Source organism: Mobula birostris, chromosome 24 (genome assembly GCF_030028105.1).
Source record: "Mobula birostris isolate sMobBir1 chromosome 24, sMobBir1.hap1, whole genome shotgun sequence".
NCBI lineage: Eukaryota > Metazoa > Chordata > Chondrichthyes > Myliobatiformes > Myliobatidae > Mobula > Mobula birostris.
In genome coordinates this window covers 24,514,459-24,540,272 of record NC_092393.1, presented here as the reverse complement: position 1 = coordinate 24,540,272, position 25,814 = coordinate 24,514,459, and the positions used below count along the sequence as shown (strand labels likewise).

General features: G+C 40.4%; 1 protein-coding gene across 8 annotated transcripts in view; it reads left to right on the top strand.

Moving 5' to 3' along the window:
* The window catches only part of b3gntl1 (UDP-GlcNAc:betaGal beta-1,3-N-acetylglucosaminyltransferase-like 1), a 385,172-nt gene that overhangs the window by 35,780 nt on the left and 323,578 nt on the right, over positions 1–25,814 (top strand). For 6 of the 8 annotated variants that reach the window (XM_072242369.1, XM_072242368.1, XM_072242374.1 and 3 more), the window contains exon 5: positions 7,456–7,521. The exons of the other annotated variants lie outside the window; for them this stretch is intronic. In XM_072242369.1, the coding sequence (XP_072098470.1) occupies positions 7,456–7,521 (66 nt within the window). The remainder of the gene's footprint in view (positions 1–7,455; positions 7,522–25,814) is intronic. 8 annotated transcript variants of the gene reach the window in all.

Here is a 25,814-nt window from a genome sequence, read left to right as displayed (position 1 = left end):
TAAATTTTGGTTGCCATCTATTTCAGTTGGCCAGTTCTGATAAAAGACCTGTGGTATTAGCTTCTCTGCTCTCTATAGATGCTGCTTCACTTGACGAGTATTTCTAGCTTTCTTTTATCTTAGATTTACCACAGCTACAGTTGCAGCATCATTTATCTTCTTTTTGCTTTTATTCATCTCCATAATGTCATGAACAGAGAGCACTGTAAAAGCTCTCTTTGAGCTTTAACTGATTTTGATGGAGGAAAGGGTGAGGAGAAACTACCAACACTGCCAGTAATATTGATTTTGAATGGAATATGGAAAACCCCCAAGTGACCAACTGGGAAAGAACTGAAGCTCCTTGTCTCTCATTTTGCCGATGAGATGTTAAACTGGTGACTAATCTTCCTTTATGAAGTTGACATAAAAGATCCCATAGAACTGTTCAAAAGAAGACAGAACTTTCTTCTCTCGCAGCCAGTAATTATGTTTTCATTTAACCAGTCACCTAGTCCCTTAATGCTTATACTGAGTATAGTTTTGGATAATGGTTTGTTTGCATTTGCTAACCTTCTTCAAGCTCAAGTTTAATTATCTTTTAAACATGCACATGCTTACTGCTAAACAAAACGGTGTTCCTTCAAGAGCAAAGTGCACAACACAGTACAGACAGTCTCAAAATAATACTAGCACAATCCCTGAGTGGCGTAGCCTGAATTTTGATGCATGGGATATTGTCCTGGAGCCATGTTTCTGCAAAAACAAGCATACAGTGGTTCCTCATCTCACGCTGGGTCAGTCCAGGTGAAGGCAATCCAACGTCTTACAGGGAGCAAATACTGGAGAGCAGAACCAGCAGAGGGGACAGCCCCCAACCCAGCTCACTCTGCCACACACACAAAAAATGCTGGTGAATGCAGCAGGCCAGGCAGCATCTATAGGAAGAGGTACAGTCGACATTTCAGGCCGGGACCCTGCCACACCTTTGTTCCATGAATAAACAAGGAATAAATTGAAAATAATTTAGTAGCTCCAAATTACTGAACATGCAAAAGATGTGAACATTTATTAATATAAGTTTCTTCATTGGAGGCAGGGTACTTAATGATGGAAGGTTTTGAAGGTTCACCTGGGGTCAAAAAATGCCACCAGGTAAAGTAGTTATGTTCCTTTTCCTGAGAATTGAAAAGCCAAAGTAAATGGTTGACACAGAACTGCTTGGAATTAAGTTTGCTATTTCCTCTGTCGGTGCTTTTTAAGTTTATGTATTATGAAACAAAATCCATTTAAAATACATATCCACCCTGTTGGAACCTATGATATGAAGATAAATGAACAATGCCTCATGACAGCTGTAACCAGAAGATAAACACCTGCAGCTGTTCTACAATGTGCCATCAGTCTTCACGTTTCTATACAATATAACTGGTTCAACTTAATAGCTTGCATCTTCACTTATTCTGTGAAAGTACTTCAGGAGGAAACAGTTCTGTATGTGGGTGCAACTGGTTTTAACATAGAACACAGGGACAAAACCTTCAACCCATAATACCTATTTCTTTTAAAATGAAGACGGAGGTTGCTACAATCATTGCTTGCTGGCAGCACAAGCTAGGGTTTCATCTGGAAGATAACAATGGACAGTTTACTTGCTGGGCCAGTCATCTGTACTTAAACATTCTAATGGGTAGTTTTGTGTAAAGGATTTTTTCCCCCTTCAGGTGCAATATCTCTTCAAAGGTTGCAGGCAAAACATCTTTGTTTTTTCTTCTGTTATGTCGTTGGAGCTCGATAGTGTGACACCTACTCTCTAAACAGATATTTGCTGGCACTTCCTTTGATGCAAAGATGGGAAATTCTGAGTCCTCTGGATAAAGTAAATACTCGAGTTAGGTGGCAATCGACTGTTTTACTGCTGCTCTTTTATGACTTGGGAAATTGGTTTCTGAATTTGTTGATTTTTTTGAGTCTATAGTAACACGTGCTGTCTGATATTTTCTCTGGAGTCAAATAAAGCTGATCAGTGAAGCCCTTTCAAATGTTACATGGGGAAAAGTAATGCTTTTTAATTGGAAATGCTTCATATTTCCCATTAATCTCCAATTTAGCTATGGCTAGATTTGTAAAATGAGACAATTGAGTCATTTGGAGCTCAGATGGTTCTGGGATTTATCTTGCTGGCTGTCCACAACATTGAATTCAACAACTAAATGTGAACAACGACCAAGCCATGGGCGGTGATGAGCAGTAGCCCTATACCCGGTGCCCCAGTCCTTCCCACTGGCAAGGATGGGGTAGAGCTTTGCCAGCTGTCAAACTTGCAAATGCTTTTTACAAATTTAAATGTTTTAACTGTCATTTTAGAAACGATAAAAATTAACGTATGAACAAAAAAAATTAAAATTCACAAGCACCTTAAAGCATTGAGATGGTCCAGTTGTTGGGCATTGTGCCAGCTATTGTGCTGTTCACGCACCTTATGCGCACGGATGGTGGCTCTGCCAAGCGACAGGAGAATCTCAGCAGAAGAGTCAAATTTGGAGCAGACCACTTCCCATCTGACATCCATGTCAAACATAACGACTAAAACGAAAAGTCAAATGATCATTTCATTAAATCTCTGGCAAAAGGAGGACAGTCTTAGGGACTGGCCTTGAAAACAGTCTTTAACTATTCTCGCCATCCTTGATGACATACTTACTCATAGTAATGTTTGATAAGCAACCTGGTGACACGGTGCTCACTCAGAATGAGGAACGAGTGAGTTACCTGTAAGGTGAGTTGTGCTCTCTAATACACCCTCCAACTCACAGTAGCATCTCAGCGTCAAGAACGGGACAGAGTTTACTAGGGTAACTGGATTAGGAAAAGTTCCTGCTTTGTGATGCACCGCACCTCCTCTGCATTCGTCTGTCTTTGAACAACAAAAAGGATTCTAACCTTAGCCTGATTCAGTTGCTCTGCCCTGAGAGGTTGCTTACAAATGTAAAAACACTGCAAAGACTGTCTTTGGCTACCCTTTGTTCATGATTTGAAGGAAGACCTTATCTTCGATGGAAGGTGTCAGCTTATAATCATCTTCTGAATGACAGAATACCAGCTTGCCTGAATCTACTTGAGCAGAAGTAGTTATGTCGGAGTGCTTGGTTTGCTTACCTACATTTGCTTGTACAGATTCTACGCTCACAGGGCCTGAAATGACTTGAGTGTCCATCCTCCTGGACATTGGTCTTGAACGTGCTGACAGTGGGTTGATGAGCTCCACTGAGGTAGACTTCACCCATGATGATTCAACCCAGGTCAGTCGTTGGGCGTATGGTGCGTCATGCAGACCATTGCACTGTTCTCCTACCTCATGTGCACAGACAGTGCCTCTGCCAAGCAATAAGAGAATCTCAGCAGAAGAGACAAGTGGGGGAATCTTGTCAGCTATGTCCTTAAGATTTGAATGACCACATGCAACCTCAGGGGTTGGGATTTCAGTTATCCACCATTCCTGCATGTTGTTCAATAGTTTCTCCACTATAAGGTTAATTTCTCTTGAAGTATCCAAGAAACTGATAGCTAACCTTCATTTTTTTTTGCATCTTGTAGTTCTGACAAAAGAATTGCTAGCTTTGGTGGTTCTTTGTGAGCTTTGGAATGTTGTTGTATCTATTGAAAAGTGATTTTTCGATTACCTCTGGAGAGCCGTAGTATTTGTCCAGCCTCCACAACAACATTTTCAAACCTGTATTAATCATTAATGTGCGCTGCCCTAAGCCTTGTTGCACGTTGCAGTGACTCCTCACCAAGCCACTTACAGAGAAGATCTAGCTCTTCGCTAGGTTTGAGACTTAGTCCTTCCACGGCATTGCGAAAGCTTGACTTCCAGGATAGGTAACTGGCAGGCTGGTTGTCAAACACTTTTAGTTCTGCTGTGACTAGGTTTCGATGAGCCAGATACCAAGCCGAGTCTAATGCACCTCCAACTCCTGAATGAGGGCATTGTGGAGACTGATTTGCCAAATATATATCCTGGGATGGATGGAGCCTCAGTCTGTCCATGTCTGTGCAGATAGGATTAGCATCAGTACCAACTCTTGACTGAAGCCTTTGCTGTGATAAAACTGTTGAAGAGGGTGTTGTGAGTCTTTGCTGCTGTAGACCTTGACTGTCAAGGGATAGGCATGTTGGCTGAGTGGCATGGACAGCTTCTAGCTGTAGAGCTGGAGCACTGTCTTTTCATAGCCAAAGTGCGTTTGGTTATATTTTAATAAGTTGCATTAGTTGTTGTGATGGCAAAGCATGACTGATTCTGGGTGATGTTCGTACAGAATAAACTACACACTAAACGAATTGCGCTTCTAGAGCAGAACAAGGGACATTCTATTTTCAAGGGCTACATCGATTTTTTGAAATTAGAACATAGAGAGAAAAGTATCAAATCAAAACCCATTGCATTGATCATTGTACTTGAGCAATTTGGACCAATCCGAGTGCATTTTTCCTTTTACTCTAGAAGTTAAATATAGATTCAGCACTGGGCTGGTCTACCAAAATTATTGCAAGTTGTAACTTGCTAGTTACTTGAAATTTCAATTAGTGAGTCAGAAAGCCAGTTTCTCTTTTAACCACTGGCATACTAATATCTTAAAAAATGTTAGATATCATTGTATGTTGACACATCTGAGTTATGTGGAAGACTGTTAAGTTTTTTAGCACAGAGATAATTTGAGGCTAGGAATTGAAGTATTAAAACCAACACATGGCAAATACATTCAAGGACATTTTTGTCTGGTTTTGTAATGTAGTTTTCTACCTGTTTGCAACTAATGGTTTAACATTTTGTCTAAAGCGTGCAGTCAAGAATGTTGTTTAACATGTTAAGTGTTTTGTTTGTTACGAGTGCAAGGCTGTGTTTTATCATTATCTGTTTATGTAGCTGTTTAGCAATTCTGTTCAAATAACCTTGTGAAATCAAAGTATTTAAATACAATTCTATTTCTAGCAGTAACATGCCAAATATTATTAAATCAGAATATATTTATTTTCCAATTATGTAGAACCTGTAATGTGACTGGATAAGAAATGCTGGTTCTAATTATAGCATCCAGCTGGGCTAAGAATTTTTCTAAACATTTTTCTTCGTTTTATGTTTCTTGGAAGATTGCAAGAAATTGGCATTCTTTAGGTAACAATATTTTTTTACAGGGGCAACTCCACTTCGTGATGACACCTTTGATAGAAAAAAATGTATGTTCTCCGGTCCTTCTGCAGCCACTTGAGTCCAAAATTTAGTAGTCGCAGAGTAATAGTGGTCAAGTGTTATTTTTTGAATATTGGAATTTTTTTTGTGTATCTAAATTGGGATCAGTTTAACATCGTCACACACACCCAAGGTACAATGAAAAGCATGTCTTGCATACTGTTCATACAGATCAATTCATTACACTATGCATTAGTGCAAGGACTAATTTTAATCATTTTTAATAGGCAGAATTATGAAGACTCCTGTCTACTACCCATGCCCATGTAACCTGGTAGAGATATATTGGTAGAATCTCATTGTACACTTTCAACAGGGAGTTGAGGCCTTAGGCAGTGCAGTCCTGTGGCCCTCCCTAGAAAACTCCAGGCTCTGAGAAAAGACAAGGTTGCAGCTCGAACTCTGCCATGTGCCAAAGCTGTCAAGAAATTTCATAATTTTTAAACATCTGAATCTTGTTGGAACCATTTTGCCCTCTGAGGTCCCTGCCTGCCCAGCCACACTTCCTGTTTATTGGTGCCGAGTGCCAAAGGAGCTGATCTTTGCCTCCAAGAGACTGAGGCAGGCTGTTTAATCATATTCAAAGATGATAAAATAAATTTAATGTTTTCCTCATGTAAAATGTTTAATTACAAGAACTTTAAAGCCTTAACAAATAATTTTTAGAAATAAACAAAGGGAAACATTTATCTGCACCTGCATTTTAACACATGTCTGACAAAGCCCTGTGCAGCACTGAAGGCCCCACGTGGTTCACCTGACCTTCCACATGTCCTAGTTCCATCGATGGATACAACGGTGGATCTGGCAACAGAGCTGAGTGTCCGTGTGCCCCATCCTGCTTTAATGGAGTGCCATGTTTGGCCGCTAGTGTTTAATATGTGGAAGTCTGAAGCTTCTGTGGTAGCTGATTTCTGGAGATTCCCTTCAGAAATTTCCAACTCCATTCTGTCCAGTGCCTCCAGACGCATGCACAGTCTTACTAGTTTTTACATCATGTGAAAATTAAAAACACAAGTTATTAGCATGCTTTATTTAATTCAATAATAACATAGAACACAATTGTTTTACTCTAGTTCAAAGACTTAAGTGTTTTAGTTAAAATATTATTTGTTTTCTCTAGTTTGCACGGTAAGATTGGTATTGAAATGTGGTCAACACTCTCACTTCAGTTCTGACCTGGTGTGGGATCGGAGGGGTGGATTCCTAGGTGTATTGCTGGAAGGGACCATTGAGACTGGGCCATTGAGTTCCATGTGGATTCCAGCAGTGGTGTGTAGTGACTGATGTGTCAGTGTCATCAGTCAGTGTGTCCTGTGCATGTTTCAGTAACGAATGCCTGAACATGATTCAGTTCAATGTCCAAATGCTAGACACAGTTATAAATTCTTGGCTATTTCGCCAGGCCACAAAATGAAAGTTTCTGCCCTCAGCTTTGCCTTCTGTTAAAGCCTACCAGGGTATTCTTGGATAGGGGGATTTCTTCTCATCTCTGCCTTCCCCATACTTATGGACTGTTCGGATCTTGCAGCACCTTGCGTCACAGGGCTAGAGAGGTTCCATCTGTGCATCTGTACTGAGTTAATATGGGTGTGAGGAGAATGCAGACGGTGACTCAGATTAGGGTGATGGATCCAGGACAACTCGGCCCACTGAATCAGCAGCGTAGGCGTGTTTGAAGCCAAGTCTGAAGCTGATCCTGAAATGGACAGATGAATTCCTGGCACAGTAATTGCAATACATTAAGAATTCTGAGAGCCAATAAATTTCTTAAGCCCATTGAGTCCCATTTAACTCTTGTATGGCTGAAAATTTGTCTTTTTATTTATTTTAAATGTACATATTCGGAAAGAGACGGTTGGTAGCATTCTGACCCCATTTGATAGTCATGGCCTATAGAGTTGAGAGTGGGTCTGACTTCCCTCACAAAGTGATAAAAGATGGCTATGTTTGGAATTCGGAGCACATCCAGGGTTGATATTAAATAACTTCCAGATTGTTGGTACATTGCCATTTTGAAAATATGGGATTGGAGGACGTCATTGCAGCAGCAGTGCCATATCAAAGTGACCACATTTAGACTTGGTTGAAGCCTACTGATTTCACCCACCCAATGGGTTTGCGATTGAACCAGACTTGAAGTGAAGTCATTGTAACGTGTACAAGTGAACTCATCTGGTCTGTCTGTTTGAGTTGCATTGAATAATGAATGTTATTTGCCACAGGATGATGTCATGATGCCACAGAGGGTGAGACTACAGTATGATGCAGCCCTTGAACACCCTCGTTGTGTAAGTACCGAAACTGGTAATTTCAAAGCTAAGTAGTTATTTCCTTATGGCCTTTCATTTTTCTAATAGGAAAAGTGATTTGTTGCTTGATATTTACACAGCACCTATGATAATGTGGCAGCCTTTCAAACCCTTTTTGATTTATAGCGCCTTACCAGAGAGGCTTTACAATAGAATGCTAGCTTGTGAATTCACCTTGCCTTCTTTCACCAATTGACCTTTCATTGTAAATATTGCAGAAACTGGAAGTTCTGAGCATCTCTTAAGTACCAACCTGTAGTTTTATGATTCGTGTTTGAATTTACCCCAGTTTGTCAGCAGTTCCTGCTGGTGCTCTTTGCAATTTCATCACAAGCCGTTAGACTTTTAAATTCACGTGTCTGTACATTGCATCGGAGATATAACGCAAAGATTTTTACTCCCTCGCATTGTGGGATGGACGTAAGATTTTAAATAAATTCTAATTCAAAAGTTTCTCAAAGGCACAAAGAATAATACAAATTCTTTTTGGCTTTGAGAAAGAAATAATCCAAAGAATTCTCTGTAATATTTGTATATGTTCCTGTCTCCTTATGACACTTGACTTTGCTCTGCTTGGTGACTCTATCAGTTATCATTGAATTCAAATACAAATCTATGTCAGAATGGTCTGTGCACACACAATCCGGCATCCCACTTTATCTTCCTCTTCCTTCGTAGAGTTCTAGCTGCCCATTTTTCCACATCTTTCTCCAACAGCCTCTTTCTGAAAACTCAACCCACCCATCCCCACATGGCCCCACCTGCCCATCATCCCATACCTCTTCAGGCTCCACCTATCATCCTACAGTCTATATTTCACCCCTCCCTCTCACCTCTTCATGCTGGCTATCTTCTCACTATACTCTGTGCTGGTGCAGGGTCTTGACCTGAAACATCAATCATCCCTTTGCCTCCACAGATGCTGATTGACCCACTGAATTCTTATAGCAGATGTTTTTTTGTGTGGCTGAAACGTTAACTCTGGTTCTTTCCCTGTGGAGGCTATCTGACCTATTGCGTGTTACCACCATTTTCTGATTTTATTTCTTCCTCTTCTTTGGTTATATGCATGCTTAAGATTTTAATTATCTTTCTAAACTGTGTATATTTACGTGTCCAAACACACTGCATGAGATCTTCCTGACTGATTTTAACTTTTCTGACCAATAAATATACAGCAAAGGAGATCTTGTAAGGTGCTAAAGACTAACTTGCATTAACATACTCATAATGTTGATAGACTTGCTTACAGGGAAGGTTGCATTATTTTTGCAAGAATAATTTGCACTTCTATAAAGCTAATTACTTCGTAAAATTTTAAGATAATTTTAAGAATCAAAACCTCTGTGCTTACATTTTAAAATTGTGAACAAATCATAACTTTTAACCACAAGGTCTATAAATGATCTTTCAAATTAGTTGACATATATGCTGGATTCCTGTAATTTTCACATTATTTGTAGCCTTTATCAGTGCTCTGATCATTGAGGCTCTCGTTTCACGACTCTTCAGACTCTGCTTCCTGCTATCATGGTAGCACTGTTAGGAGCCAAGTGATGCAGTGAGTTAACACCTTTTCACTGCAGTAACAGCAATGGTGATCAACGAATAAATCTAATATAATCACCATACAAAAGTTCAAAACTGGAGTTTTATCCAAGCTACTGATTGCAACATGAACATTATTGCTCTAAAAAGCTGATGACCATTGCAAATTTTTTTTTGTTTATTTCTTTGTCTGGAATTATTTATTGCTCTTTGAGAATTTTTTTTAACACATTCAAAATGCTGGAGGAACTCAGCATTATCAGGCAACATCTATGGAGAGGAATAAAGAGCCAACGGGTCGGATGACGTTTCAATAGGCGCTGCTGACTTGCTGAGCTCTTGCAGCATTTTGTACGTGTTACTCTGGATTTCCCGCAGCTGCAGAATCATTTGTGTTCATCAATATTTTAAACTTTCTTAATTGTTCTGCTTTCAACCCACACTAAGCTGCCTGTGGTAACTGAAGAGAATTTATGCAGAGCTTTAATATTGAAAGTCATGCAGAGCAGTTGAGCAAAAATAGGTGATGAGCCAGAAAAGGAGAAACAAGGAATGATGATCAATAACTTCAAAATTGAAGTCTGTAGAAATAAATATAGGAAGGGCAGGATTAATGAGTAAATGAAGCTCGAGTTGCAGAGATAGATCTTTATTGATCCCAAGGAAATTATAGTGTCACAGTAGCATTTCAAGTGCACAGATGTACAAATATTAGAAGAGAAGTAAGAAAGAATTAAAAAAATAAGTTAGCTCAAACAGTCTAACAGGAGGGGGTTATCACTTCCCCGGCTATAGGTTGACTCATTATACAGCCTATTGACCAAAGGTAAGAATGACCTCAAATAGTGCTCTTGGAGCAGTGCCATTGCCTCATTCTATTCCTGAAAGTGCTTCCCTGTCCAGCCGAGGTGGCATGTAGAGGGTGAGAAATATTGTCCAGAATTGCCATGATTTTCTGTAGGGTCCTTTGTACTACCAGTGTGCCCTGTTTGACCCCTATAACAGTTTCTTGAGCCTGTTGGCATCATCCGTGTTGATGCCCTTACCCCAGCACACCACTACATAGAAGATTGCACTGGCAACAACAGACTAGTAGAACATTTGAAGGAGAGGCCTGCATACTCCAAAGGACCTCAGTGTCCTCAGGAAGTAAAGGTAACTCTGGCCCTTGTACACAGCCTCTGTGTTAGTGCTGCACTTGAGTCTGCCATCCAGATGCACCCCCAGATACTTGTAGGTCCTCACCACATCCGCACTGTCAATAGTAACATGGAGCATGTAGGCCTAGTCATTCTAAAGTCCATCAGCATCTCCTTTGTCTTACTGATGTTGAGCTGCAGATGATTCAGCTGGCACCATTTCACAAAGTCCACCACCAGGGCCCTGTGTTCATCCTCCCATTGTCCCTTTATACACCCAACTATTGCTGAGAATTTTTTGCAGATGACACTACTCAGTGTTGTATCTAAAGTCCGAGGTAGACAGAATAAGCAGGAATGGAGCCAGTAGAGTCCCCTGTCGGGCCACAGTGCTGTTTATATCCATGTCTGACACACAACTCTGAAGCCGCACGAACTGTGGTCTGCCAGTCAGGTAATCCATTATCCAGGATACAATGGAAGTGCCAACCTGCATCGAGCACAGCTTTTCCTCCAGCAATGATGGCTGTGTGGTATTGAAGGCAAAGAAACATGATCTTCGCAGTGCTTCCTGCTTATCCAAATGGGAGTAGGCTCTGTTCAGTAGGTAGATAACAGCATCATCGACTCCAGTGTACTTCTGGTAGGGAAACTGCAGGGGATTGAGGGCTGATCTGACCAGAGATCGGAGGTAAGCCAAGACTAGCCTTTCTAGGGTCTTCATGATGTGTGAGGTCAGAGCCGCTGGACGGTAGTCATTCAAGACTTTCAGTTGGCCCTTCTTGGATACTGGGACTACACACACTGTTTTCCACACAGTCAGGACCCTTTCCAGCCTGAGACTCGGACTGAAAATGCACTGGAGAACTCCACACAGCTGCTTAGCATACTCCTTCAGGACCTTGGGGTTCACACCATCCAGTCCTAATGCTTTACCATGTCTAAGTTTCCCCGGAGACCTTCTCACTTGCTCAGTAGTGAAGGAGAGTCCATGATGACTAGGGAGTTGGGTTAGGGTGTTGTAGCTTAACTTGAAGATGTAAATGATGTAGCCAGTTGGGGAGAATATTGGCAAATGGAATTCAAACTGGAGAAATATGAGAGGACGCTATAAAAGATGCCTAATATGGCGAGGAAATACACAGTAAATAGTAGGATGCTGAAACATTGGAGGAAAAGAATACAGCAGCTTAAAAGTAGCTAGACTAGTTGATAAATTTATAAGATGTTTCAGATATCATATAGGATGTTTTCCTTTATTAGCATGGAACAGCATATAAGAGCAGAGAGGACATGCACTGCAACACTAATTAGGCCACAGTTTCTGGTCACTGCACTGCCAGAAAGATGTGATTGTGCTGGGCAGTGTGCAGATGATTTTTGAAGATTATTTAAAAATTGTTCTGATTGAGGACATTGCTGTCAGTACCACTGGTATGGACCGATACTTCACTGTCCTTGAACAGAATAATTGAGACTCACCATGTTGGGTCTGGAGCCATGTATGATAAAGATGGCTGAAGAAAGATAAGGGTACCAGAATGGCCTAGACATAGACACAAGAGATTCTGCAAACGTTGGAAATCCAGAATAAAACACACAAAATGCTGGAGGAACTCAGCAGGCCAGCAGCATCTTGGGAGAGGAATAAAGGACATTTCAGGCTGAGGCCCTTTCTTGAAGGACATCGTTAGTTGCCATGACTGAAAACAGTTGTCTTTGAGGAAAGATTGGTTAGCTGAGGGTAATTTTGTTTGGAACAGAAGAGTTTGGGGGGAGATTTAATTGAAGTGCATTAAATTATGTGGATAAATATAAAGGGTCTATTTCATTTAGAAGGAAGGTCAAAAGCCAGGGAATATAATAAAGTCATTGACAGAAGGTTTAGAGGGATATTGACAAGACATTTTCCATCAAGAGTAGTATGGATCTGGAGCTTGCAAACTGACGGAGTGAAAGAAACATAAATCTCCATCCCTAAATTTAAAAATGGACTTGTGCTGTAAGAGCCATAACCTAGGGGGTTACAGAAACAGTGCTGGAAGGTGAGGTTAGTCTGGGTAACTGTTTTTCAACTATTAGGGATATGATGCTTCCACTGTATGTCATAAATCTTCTATGATTCTTCGAAAGGAAATGATAAAGCAATTCAATTTCTTCAGTAGTAGTAAGTGTAGCTGTCCCCTTGCACGCATTGAAATGGTCTCCTCAAGAATGTGCTTGATTGTCTTAAAGAGAATTCCCAAGGAATGCTGAAATCGTGTTTTGTTCCTGAGCCCATAGCTTTTTTTTCCTGACTGTGATATTTGAGGTGCAGAAGTGTAACTTCCTTTTGAAGTTTACAATTGCAGATGAACTGTTCAGTTTTGAAATCGAGGGAAACCCCAGACCGATTTTAAGTTCTCCATTTCTGATGAGTATAAAACAGATGCAGATAACTCTTTTGCTAAACTTCACTGTCTCTGTGGAGATAAAACATTTCAATAAGACTGGCTCGACCATACATCTATCAAGATGACAATAAAGCAAGCTTAATGAGTTAATTCTACCAATGCAAATGAGCACTCTAACCAGATATCTGAATGGATGGTATTGTAGAGTGTCCTTGTTCACATTAGATTCCTTTCTGCAAAATAAAAGCTATTTCCTTATCAGCAGCAATTAGAATTGGCATCACTCTTACGGAACATAGAACAGTACAGGCCCTTTCGGACCGCAAAGTTAGGGCGACCTTTTGACCGTCTTCAAAATCAATCTTAACTCTCCCCTCCACATAACCCTCCATTTTTCTTTCATCCATGTGCCTATCTAAGAGTCTCTTAAATGTCCCTAATGTATCTGCCTCTACCACAACCCTGGCAGTGTGTTCCATTCATTTACCACTCTCTGTGTAAAAAAAATTCTCTCACACACACACACACACACAGACACACACACACACACACACACACACACATCCCCAGTTCTTTCCTTCAGTTACTTTAAAGTTAATTCCTCTTGTATTAACCATTGCTACCTGGGAAAAGGGCATTCCCTTTATGCTTCCAAAAGCCTGGTGAATCTCCTCTACAGCCACTCTAAAGCTTCCACATCCTTATAATGAAGCATCCGTACTGAACACAGTAGTGCATGTGTGGTTTAACCAGAGTTTTATAGAGCTGCAACACTGTCTTGCAGCTCTTGAACTCAACCCCCCCCCCCATGAATAAGGAAGGCCAACAAAACATAAGCCTTATTGCCACCCTGTCTCCTGTAAAAATGACATACCCTCTTCTCAGTTCCTTCATCGCTGCTGCATTTGTTTCTTGGGTGAGGCTTTCCTTTCCAGGACATCAAAGATATCCCCCTTCTTCAAAGAATGGGATTTCCCTTACTTCACCATTGATATTGCCCTCACCCGCAACTTCTCCATTCCTCACCTTCCTGCTGCCCTAACAGGATAGAGTTCTTCTTATCCTCACCTACCATCCCATAAGCCTCTGCATCCATCTTGTCATTCTCCATATCTTCCGCCATCTTCAACTGGATCCCTCTTACCCCTTCTCCTCTGGTCCACTCTCCTCTCCCTATCAGATTCCTTCTTCTCCAGCCCCTTTACCTTTCCCACCCACCTAGCTTTGCCTCTCACCTTCTAGCTTGTCGTCTTCTCTTCACCCCACTTTTGTTTATTCTGGCATCTTCCCCCTTCCTCTCCAGTCCTGATGAAGGGTCTTGACACGAAGTATCGACTGTTTATTCCTTTGCATAGGTGCTGCCTGACCTGCTGAGTTCCTCTAGCATTTTGTGTGTTTTGCTTAAATACTGCCCCATACACAGTTTTCAGTAGTCCATAAATAACAGAGCGCACACCAGCGTAAAATTATAAAGAAAGTATTTTTTTTACCAGATTTTCAAGTTTTAACAAATGGTTACAGAAAAAGAAAAGAAAATAAAAGGACCCGTTACAGTTAAATAAGTCCAATGTGCACATGAGCATTGGAACTCATACTGGAGTAATCGGGGGTGTATCTCTTTACTTACACACTGGACCCAGAGCCTAGTTCTGCTCCTATGTCTCGTGGTCTGCCTGAAAGCACTCGCCACATTCCAAACTTCCCTTGAAGACCATCTCGAACTAACAGGCTCTCTCTCAGGAGTATTGGCCCTTCCTCCTTGGAGCCATTCATCTGCGCAAAGCACTTCTTGCAACGGGAAATCTCCTTCCAACGGCATACTGCAGCATCTTCCCTTGTACCCCGCTCCACAGCTCCCACTAAAACCTCAAACCAGACTACTGTTCATCAGAAAACTCTTCCTGACAGCTCTCCAGAACTTTCTCTCACGTCCCGCAATCCTGATTGGCTGACACACATTCCTAAGTTGGACAACATGGCTCCTTATCTTTAGCCAAAGCCGAAACACTCTTTCCAGCATGGTTCACTGCTTTTACAGAAAACTGCTAAAGTAAACTATCTTACAGCATAGCAGTAGAAATCTTAACCAGGGTATTACACACATATATCCCGTTTACAGGTCTACCTGTATCAATTTATGATATTTATTGAAAATGGGCTTTTTTCAATGTTTTTACGCATATGTTTCAACGTTAATTCCTTGATAAACATTTATGAATAGGAGGAGGCCATTTGACTTTTTGAACCTGCTCTGCTATTCAGCAAGATTGTTCAATAGTTCCATTTAATGTCAAAGAACGTATACAATATACAACCTGAAATTCATGTCCTTCGCAGACACCTACGAAAACAGAAGAGTGCCCCAAAGAATGAGTGACAGTAAAACTGTTAGCACCCCAACCCCCCTACTCCACCCATGCAATAAGCAATGACCCTTCTCCTCACCCAGTTATGTCAGCAAAAAAAAACACATCAGCACCCTCCACCCACTAAGCAAGCAATATTAAAACCCCCAAGAAAGACCATGATCTGCAGTAAAGCAAAGACTGATCGTTCACCCGACGATTCAACATAACGCAGGCTCTCTAATAAAGGGACAGAAAGGTGTCACCCTTTCACAGTGAGAGGGGAGACCAACAAAGACAAACAACTCACTGATTTATGGTGTTTCAGTCAGCCATGCTGCTTTTTTACCCCGAGTTCTCTGACTCGAGAATCGGCAACAAACTCACCCCCACCAAAGAGAAAAAGAGTGCGATCCGAGTATGAGGCCCCTGACCGCTGATCCACCTTTCCCGATGTTCCGTTTTCTCCCGTGACACTTCACTCAGCGGCACTGGCGTAGAATGGGCTTGCCCCCAGGGCCGCAAAGCCTCAGGTCCTTGGGATACCGAAAACCGACCGATCGATGACCCCTGGGAGCAGGTCTCATCATCGCAAAAAAAAAGAGTTTTAGTGTAGCTCCAGGGTCAGGGTCTTTGACAGAACCCCATCCACCTTGTAAGGGGAAAAAAAGAGACATTAAAGGTAGAAATTAAGCTGTTTCTGCTGATGAGCTCCAAGAAGTCACTGTCGAGCACCATCTCAGTTTTCCTGCAATGTCCTTCAATTCCCTTAATGTCCAATAATCTGTCAGTCTTATTGAAAAACTCTGATTGAGCCTCTCCACCCACCACCACCATCATCACGTGGGCTAGAGATTGTCTTCCCCTATTGTAGAAAACCATTGAACAGTTTCGAAATTTCAACTTGAACTGATCTAACCCCAAACCACAGCTGAGGGGAAACTTTATATTGTGTAAAGGAGATAAGTGGAGAGTGGCCCGTGTCAAAAGAAAGGTGCAAATAAATGGATAAAAGAGCTATGTGAAAAAGTGAACTTAAAAGAGTGTACGTCAGGGGTCACAGCTGATTCTGGGCTCCCTATACAGGGGAAGCTACCTCTAACTTGTTGAGCCCTATAAAAATGGTGTAAATTTCATTGACACCTCTCTCTTCTACACTCTAGATAATATACAACCAGTCTACTCAATGGGCTATCACACCATCTCTTTCCTCCCCCACCACCCATCACCACTCTTATCTATTAATTGCAGATTCTTTTGTAATTGGGCTACTTTCTGCTCTTCTCCATTGCTTATTATAAGGTTCACTTCCAGCTGTGGTTTGGGGTCAGATCGGGTAAAGAGCAGATTCTCCAACTGTCCAAAGATCTTCTATAACCTTGCAAATAAACCTTGGAAGATGGTAATGTTCATCAAGTTCCTACTCTATTTTCTGATAAACAGACCCTCCATATTTACGTTTATTATCGGAACTGATTGGCAGTTGATGGAAGGACACATAATTGGTCCAGACGCCAGTATGTTCTCGAATAGTACAGTGGACGTGGTTTAGTTGTTTCAGGGTAGGCACTTGTCAATCATTTTGTGTTTGTCTGTTTTCAGATTTATAACAGTTGTTGCTTCAGGCCTGGGACACTTCACACATTAGCTTTTTCTCTGTCTACATGCTGCCGGTTTCCTACATTTTTTGTTTTATTTCAGATTTTCAATATTTCCATTTTAAAAAAATATCTTTTCATTTACTGTTGAATTTCGTAGGGCCTTTCCTGTCACTTTGAGGAGATCCCAAGTCACTTTACAGCCCGTAAAATACCTAGTGTGATAATTATTATAACATAGAATATGGGCTATCCAGTTTGCACACAGTAATCTTCAAGCACTGTGTTAAACTCCTCGGGGAAACAAGTAATCATCTTCCCAAGGGTAATTGCTGACGGGCAATAAATGCTGGCCCTGCAAGTGATGAGCACGTGTCAAGAATGCACTCTTTTCTAAATTAAAGCAAGTAATTTTAATATATAAGTAAATTATTCTGCTTTAAGTGGCAGTGCTTTTGTTCTGGTTTGGTTTGAATAGTGTGTTAAATTACATTGTACAGCTGTGAACTTCAGAAAGTCCTTCAATAATCACTCTAATAAGATGCAACAATGAGAGCATTTTAATTGGGTAATATATTATTTTTAGTTCTAAATAGAGTTGTTTGGCTGTAGTTTAACTTAAAAGGTCGTACATGCTTTCAGCGTTTTGCACATTGCTTTGTTTAATTGGCTTTTTAAAATGTATTCCATTTTTATCAGAAATATGCAATGCAAAATGTATTAAGTGCCTTTCAGATGGTGTTAGGCCACAACTTTGAACCTCTGCAGTTCTTAAGATTATGAATCACTCCTAATATGGACAAATTGGATTCATATAGATGGACAAAAAAGGTCAGGGTAGGTGTCATGGGGCTTTTTTTCTATGCTGCACAACTCTATGACACCATGACTTAGGGTGTTGGTACTCAAGAATCCACGTTGATAGAGTTCCAAGATTTTGACCCTGGAGGACCGTGATATATTTCATTGTCAGGGTAGTGTACAGTTTGGAAGGGAATGTGCAGCACTGTCATTCCCACACATCTGAAGCTCTTGTCATTCTTTGAGGTGTAAATGACATACAGTGCAGCCATGGCAAGCAGAAGTTAAGAAAATGAATTGTTTAGTGGTTGGGGTTCCTGTCAATTATGTGGCTTTGTCCTGTATTACATTGAGTATCTTGACTACCGTTGGAGCAGTATTTATCCGGGCAGGTGGAGAAGATGGCACAAATTTCCAAGCTAGTATCTTGCTGATAGTGGAAAGGACATGCAGCAGCAAAGAGTATCAATGCGGGATGCCCAACCTCTAACCTTCTCTTGCTAAAGCCATTTTAATAAAGGATGTACAACCGAGTTTCTGTTCAATGGTGACACCCTATACGTTGATGTAGGTGAACCCTACAATGGTTATGCCATTCAGTGTCAAGGATAGTTAAGTGTTCTCTTGTGTATAATTTGCCATTTATCTTGTCATGCTGGTATGTTGTCTAGGTCTTGCTGCAGGCAGCTGTGGACAACATTTGCCAAGCAGTTGTGAATAGAATTGGAACAATGTGCAATCACCAGTAAACAACCTCACTTCTGACCTCAGATTTAGATTAATTTATTTATCATATGTACATCAAAACATACAGTGATATGTATTGGTTGCATGAACCAGCAGATCCTAAGGATGTTCTGGGGCAGCCTGCAAAAGTTGCCACCCAAAGAAAGGCCATTAGTGAAGTAGTTATGAAATCTAGTTGTAGTTTTAATGTGGAAATTGAGATTGTTGATTCATTCTCTTAGTTTCTGTCGTCTATAGTGTGATTAGTTTGTGTTATTGAATGGGGGATAAACACTAATGTGGATGCCACTGGTAACTTTTATTTTAGAATAGTGCATGGGATCTTTTATTTGAGGAGACAAATGGGACCTTGATTCCTGACACCACCTCAGATTCAGATTAGTTTATTGTCAGACACTGTACAGGAGAAATTTTGCACATGCTGGATATCCAAAGCAACACACACAAAATGCTGGTGGAATTCAGCAAGTCGGGCAGCATCTGTGGAAATGGATAAACAGTTGGCATTTTGGGCCGAGACCTTTCTTTAGGACTGGAAAGAAAGGTGTAAGATGCCAGAAAAAGGTGTATTGGCATATACACCAATGAAATTCATTGGTTGTGTGATGCTTACAGTGGAAAGTATACACAGCAGTAACAAATACAGTAAGTACAGCAAACAAAGCAACAGAATGGTGTGAAGTATAATGCAAACTGAATCAGTGAAAAAATAAACACTATATTGACAAGAACGGAAGAAGTAAGGGTTCAAGCACTAGCAGCACCTGGAAGAGGATATGAAAGAAGTGATTGATAAAGCTAAATCTGAAATCTGATTCCTAAGTTTGATAATTGTAGGGAAGAAGGCGAACACTGTAGTTCCTTACAGTGCTGTAGAGGAATGCCGATAAGATATTTGGTCATTGATCTCTGGAGTGTGAATCCTTCATAGAGATGAGTTTGCTTCCCACTGAATACTGAATGTTGCTATAATTAACACCAAACATGCATTATTTGACCTGACTTAGAAGGGCTACAAAGAGAGAGAATACTTCCCACTGGAGATCAGAAGCAGTTGGGGGGGGGGGGGGAGAGGGAGAGAGAGAGACAGAGAAAAGAGAGAAATTGGTGTAATTCAGACCCTGGATTTCTTTTCCCTTTTTATTCAGGATTTGCCACAGTTCATGCCATTGATGAACCAAATATATGGAAAACTGAGTGCTACTGGAGATGCAATCAGGAGCAATGATTGTCTTGCTAACTTTTTTAAAAGTTGAACTATTCCAAAATGGTGTAAATCTCACAAACTGAAATAAGATGTGATGTCTGTGTATAGGGAAGTCTTCATTTTTTATTAATATATTCTTGAGGTTTCACTGAACTTGTGGCTGATTGCATTGAATGGTGTTAGGCAAAATAACTTGTTCTTTGCAATTAAATTGGTAATTAATGTTCATTCACATTCACTTTAAGTAAATAGATTTCACAATAGTTGTAATACATCACAGTTGCTAATACAAGCAACAATCATTCTGATTACATGTTACAACATGAGCTGCATTTCGTGATTCAGTTTTGATCCTTCAAGTTAAACTTGGGAAGAGGATGCATCCTACTAATTATAATGTTTTCAAAGATATTTTTAAAAGGACATTTGTGTTTTTTTTAATCGTTTCCAAGCTGCTGATAACTATGTCACCTGTGGACTGCCCGTGTTTCCCATCCCAAGCATGTCTTGGAAAATATTGCATTATAGATTCATATTCTGGTTTGTTTTATTTCTGGAGGTTTCTTTGCAGAGAGTCAACAGCATGGAGACAGGCTATTTCACCCACTATCCAAGGTCTGAATTATACCGATGTCCACTCTAACCAACATCTTCCAGCACTTGGCCCTTAGCCTTCATTGCCTCTGTCATTCATGTGCACATTGTGACACCTCAAGTGCTGTTAGTGACCTTGCTTCCACCCCGCTCAGGCAGTGCACTCCAGGAAATCGGCGCTCTCTGTGTGAGGAAAGTTCCCCTCGGATCTGGAGTGCAATTGGTTTATTATTTGTCAAGTCTACCGAGATAGAGTGGGAAAACTTCTTATTTGTGTGCCATCCAGGCAGACCATGCCGTGCATAGTACACTGAGGTAGTGAACAAATTTGACCCGTTAAGTCTCTCCTCATAATTAAAATGCGGCAACCTGGTGAATCTTTTTGCTTTCTGTCACAGCTTTTCAGTAGAGTGGTGGTCTGAACTGCATTTGGCACTCTGGCTGAGGTCTGACCAACACTTTATAAAATTGGAGTATACCCTTCCTACATCTGTGCTCAGAAGCCTTGATTACCACCTTCAAGGATCTTTGGACATCAGTTCCTCAATGCATCTTAACACCTGGCCATTTATGGTGCAGGCCCAAGCCACATTGGTACTCCCTAAGAGAATCACCATACATTTATCAGAGTTAAACTCCATCTGCCATTTTTTGGCCTGTTTCACCATCACATCAATATCACCATGTAGCCTAAGACTATCTTCCTCCAATTTTACTCCCAAAAAGAACTGGTCATTGACTTGAGAAAGGGGATGGTGCGCATATTCCCGTCCACATAATTGGTGCTGAGGGTTGAGGGAATCTCATTGACGTGTACTGAATATTGAAAGGCCTAGACACGGAGAGGATGTTGCCAATAGTGGGAGAATCTCGGTAGAAATGGTGCAGCTTCAAGATAGAAGGAACTTGAGATAAAGTAGAGTTTCTTTAGCTAGAGAGTGGTGAATTTGTGGAATTAATTGCCACAGATGGCCCTGGAAGTCAAGTCACTGGATATACTTAAAGTGGAGGTTGATAGGTTCAACGTCAGTACGAATGTAAGGAGTATGTGGAGAAGGCAGGAGAATGGAGTTGAGGGAGAAAATAAATCAGCCACGATCGAATAGTCTAGTTCTGCTTCCATGTCTTATAGGCTTATAAGCAGAAGAATTTCTGCAGCTGCTAGAAATCTTGAGCAACAAAGTGTCGATGAGCCCTTTTGAAAGGTCTTGGCCTGTTTATTCTCCTCTATAGATGCTGCCTAACTTACCGAGTTCCTCCAGCATTTCGCGTGCCCTCTTTGTCATGCACTTTAACAGGATCTATTGTGTCCACCTGAAAGTGAAGGTTTAATAAGTCATCCAAATGATTCCATCCTCAACAATTTCATATTCCTTTTGTGAGCAGCTCTGGATTCTCAGTTTAAAATTTTTGAGTACAAGTGTTTGGAGTTAAAGTTGAACCTACAAACTCTTACAGACGCAAACACGAGGAATTCTGCAGGTGCTGGAAATTCAAGCAACACACATCAAAGTTGCTGGTGAACGTAGCAGGCCAGGCAGCACCTCTAGGAGGAGGTACAGTTGACGTTTCAGGCCGAGACCCTTCGTCAGGACTAATTTAAGGAAGAGCTAGTAAGAGATTTGGGAGTGGGAGGGGGAGGGGGAATGTGTTAATGATAGCTAATCTGTCTAACAAAGGTGCAAAGGAGAGGAGGGACAGAGAAGCGAAGGGGAAAAAAATAATCTTGTGTGGCCAAACTGCAGAATGTAGCTGCTGGACTACAACCAACATTTAGCCATAATTTGGCAATCTGATTATGGAAGCTTTCGGTTCAAATTATTCAGTGGATTCTGAAGAAAAACTTTGTGGACATTGATCGGTAGATACTGCATGGTCGTAACAAAAATAGAAATCTCTTGTGGGGGTTGGAGGTTGCATGAAATCAGCATGTCAGGCAGTAGATTGTGTTGCAGTGAAAAGGACTCCTGTTTATTCAGCAAGGTCAGATCTAGGTAGCAAGCAGACTTCAAGGGAAAAATGGTGATTTTTTAAAAAAAAAATGTCTTGATCAGTGAATCTTGAAAGAGAAAAACAAGTGATAAATTACTTGCAGCCCCTTCAGTTGTGTGAAGGACAGTAACAGATCTTCTCCAGGATCTGTAAATTCTCTTGTTCTAGTGTCCACCACTGGCAGCTGTGGCGTCATTATCTGGGCCATGAAGTTTGGTGTTCCGCTCCTGCTTCTCTGCTCCTTTCACTCTCTTCTTACTTTTTAAGATATGCTCTTTAAACACTTTCAAACCAAGATTTTGTCTTGACACTTTCATATGTAATTGTATCAGAACCTGGTAATGCACTTGTGAACCCTCTAGGTATTTTATTGCACTGAAGAATGATGAGGTAGAAAGTTCACTGTAATCCCTATATTTACAGCTGAGCATTAAAATATTGGGATTTCCAATTGATAGGTTTACATTTTGGAATCTGTTGATCGAAAAGAGATGCAAGTGTTCCTGACGTCATCAGATTTAGATGTACATTCTGAATATGCCTTAAGTGGTAAAAGCATGTTTGAAAGTTCTGCATTCTTCATATTATGGTGTTTGGTAATTTATAAGTAACTCTTATTTCTGCATTTTGCTAATAAGAAAATCTCATTGCATAGTTGTTTTCTTTGAATGATTGACATTTTATTTTGAAAGTTGAAATGCTTTTCCCCTTCTTATGGATTTTTGCCATTTTATATTTCATGGGAGCCTGCATAGAGAACTTTAAATGTCCTTGTGTTCTTCACCTGTGATCCTTAAATAAATGAATGTGCACCTTTATAGCAACACTCCAATGTAATGAACCCGCCACTGCATGAGGTAAAGGGATGTTTGTTATTCTGCATGTGCCACCCAGCAGTGTTCATATCTGGAGTGCTGAGTTTGCTAGTACAAACGTTTGTAATATCAATGTCAAATAATTTTGCCTCTATTATCACAATAGTTCACCTAAAATATTCTTGGACACTTTCAGAGTGAATAGAATGGAAATCTAAATCCTACTTCCAAAACCCTTAACACTATCCAATCGTGTAGGCACTGGTCATTTTTTTTCTCTCTCTGCTGTTTTAAGCAAAGTTGGAGATTAATTTCAAACCTTTAGCTTTACTTGAAGCTGAATATAAGCATGAATGCCTCAGGCAGGGATGCACGGAGCCGTCACAGAGACCACGACCTATTTATTTTGGCACATTTAAAAGAGTCGTTTGCAGGAAAACAAAGTATAAATATACATATCTCTCTTCTGCATGCTGACCCCTGATTCTTTCAAACATGTTTTAAATTATGTTTCAGTGCTATTAATGCAAACCCTACTGCACACACAATGTTGGCTTTGTGAACAGGATGGACAGAAAATGGACACTTGGTAAATTAACTGGTGGAATTTGATCAGGAGATCTGTTCATATTTAATGAAAGATTATGGAGGAGGGAAAGAGAAATAGTGACAGTTATTATGAAAAGAGTGACCATGGACCTGGCACTGTGTGTTGAACATACAGATGCATAGATAGTAAGCAGCTTGCGAAGTGTGTTGGTGGTCTTGTTTTAGACTAACAAGACCATCACTGTCTCGGATGCAAGGAGATTTTTACCTCTGACCTTGTTATCAGGAAAAGGAGATCTGTAGTCTGAAAGTGACCAGTCAGTACATAGCAATTAATGCACATAAGAGCATAGTAGAGTATTTGTTAAATGGTGAAAGATAGGGCAGTCTTGATATTTTAAAGGGACTTGTGGCAGTATACAAGTCACTGAAGACTAACAGGCGGGTGCAGCAAACAGTATGTTAATATTACTCAAATCAAATTCAAGTTTAATTATCATTCAACCATACATGAATACAGTCAAACGAAACAGCTTTCCTCTGGGGCCACGGTGCAAAACTTACACAGCACATTCAATATAATGAGAAAAAACATAGTCACACACAAACTATATAAAATATATATAGATAATGGAGAGTTTAAAAGATCTGACTACATTCGGAAGATTGTGAGCAGCTTTGGGCCCCATATGAATGAAGTTTGTGCTGGTGTTGGAGAAGATCCAGAGGTTTATGATAATGATCCTGTGGATGAAATGATTAATGTATGAGAACCGTTTGATGGCTCTGGACCTGTACTTGTTGGAATTTTTGTTGGGGGGAGTAAGAGATTCTCATTGAAGGGCTTAAAAAGAGTGAACTTGGGCAGGATGTTTCCAGTGAAGGCACAAAGGTGTCCCTCGTAGATGTGGAATTTCTTTCGGAGTAGGGTGGCCAATCTACGGAATTCATTGCCACAAACGGCTGTGTAGACCAAGTCATATATTTAAAGTGGAGGTTGATAGGTTCTTGATTAGTAAGGGTGTCAAAGGTGATGGGGAGAAGGCAGGAGAATGGGGTTAAATTGGAAAAATAAATCCGCTGTGATCAAACATGGAGCAGTCTGAATAGGCTGAGTGGCCTAATTCTGCCACTATGTCTTATGGTCTTAATGTTTAAGATGTGGGTTTGAATAAAAGAGTAAGGAAATCTTATTGCAAAGGTTCTTAGTGAAATCTTCCACCAGGAATTTTAGTCTTTTTACCTAAGAAGGGAGGTACTTGCCATAGAGGGAGTGTTCAGAGGATTCAGCTTCAATAACTTTCTGAAAACTGGAGTCCTTTCTGATGTTCAAGTCTAGCATTTTATCTATTTAGATTGCATCCGTGCACTTGCTCTGCTGGTGTGGTGTTGCCAGCAGTTATGGTTTAATACCTTCTGCATAGCTTTTCCAAGATAAGTTTCTAGTTGTTTCCTTCAGGGTTCATTTGAGAATGTGCTTCATCTCATCCTGCCATCTGTTACCACATCACTAAAATTGTCTTCGCAGTGAAGGTTTGTTTTCCCAGTATGTGGGTGATATGTTCTTAATGTGGTCCTCCAAAGCTGCCATCTAATCAGAGCACTGTCTATACTGGCTTTCGTTGGGTCAGATGAGTAGTGTATTTGGTAGTGGTAGGTGTTTTTTTTTTGCTACACTTTAATGGCTGCACAGGTTAAACTAAAAAAACTGTAATGATTGACAGAATTTTTTTTAAAAAATTGTCAAACACGGTGTATTAATGAGGACCCTCAGCAACACATAGTATGTGTCTCTAGCAGTGAATAATGTGTATTTCAGCGTGATTTGTACCATTATAACACAATGTCTTAACCGTGGAACTGCAGAAAAAGGAAGACGGTAATGGAACAATAACTAACAGCAAATAACCATATAAGCTAGGAGCAGAGTAGTGACATGATCACCAGGTCAAATGACACTTTAGTCAGCCTGCTGTGGCAACAGGATAGAATTCCAAGTGGTGGCATTCACAAAACATTTTAGCATCAGTCTTGGTGCATTAACCTCACAACCTTAAATATTTGCTGGGAAGTGGCCAGTAATTGCTGATGCACAGTTTTGATGTTATAGTTTTGAATTCCAGTGCTAGTTTCTTTAGACATTGTTTACGAAGACCTGTCTGAAGAATTTGCCTTAAAAAAATGTTTGTTGCATTGGAAGTCGTCCTTTAACAAAGAGGATATTATACAAAAGAGGTTAAGAATATCTTCAGCAGTCCTTCCAACCCCATACCAAGAAAAGATGTTGAAATTTCCCCAAAATATTTATTATTCTGAAGAAAAGTATGTCATTTATAATTAAGTCAAGATGCAAGTAAAAGCTAACTGCAACCACTTCATAAAATTACCTTATTTTCTTATTGAACTTACCAGGGCTTCTGATAAAGCAAAATATTGATTTTTTGCACAGTCTCACCAAATCAAGTATAGAATATAGCACTGTCATACCACTGATAAACTTTAATCTGGATCCACTTATTAAAAGCAGTTTTGTCCTCATCAGAA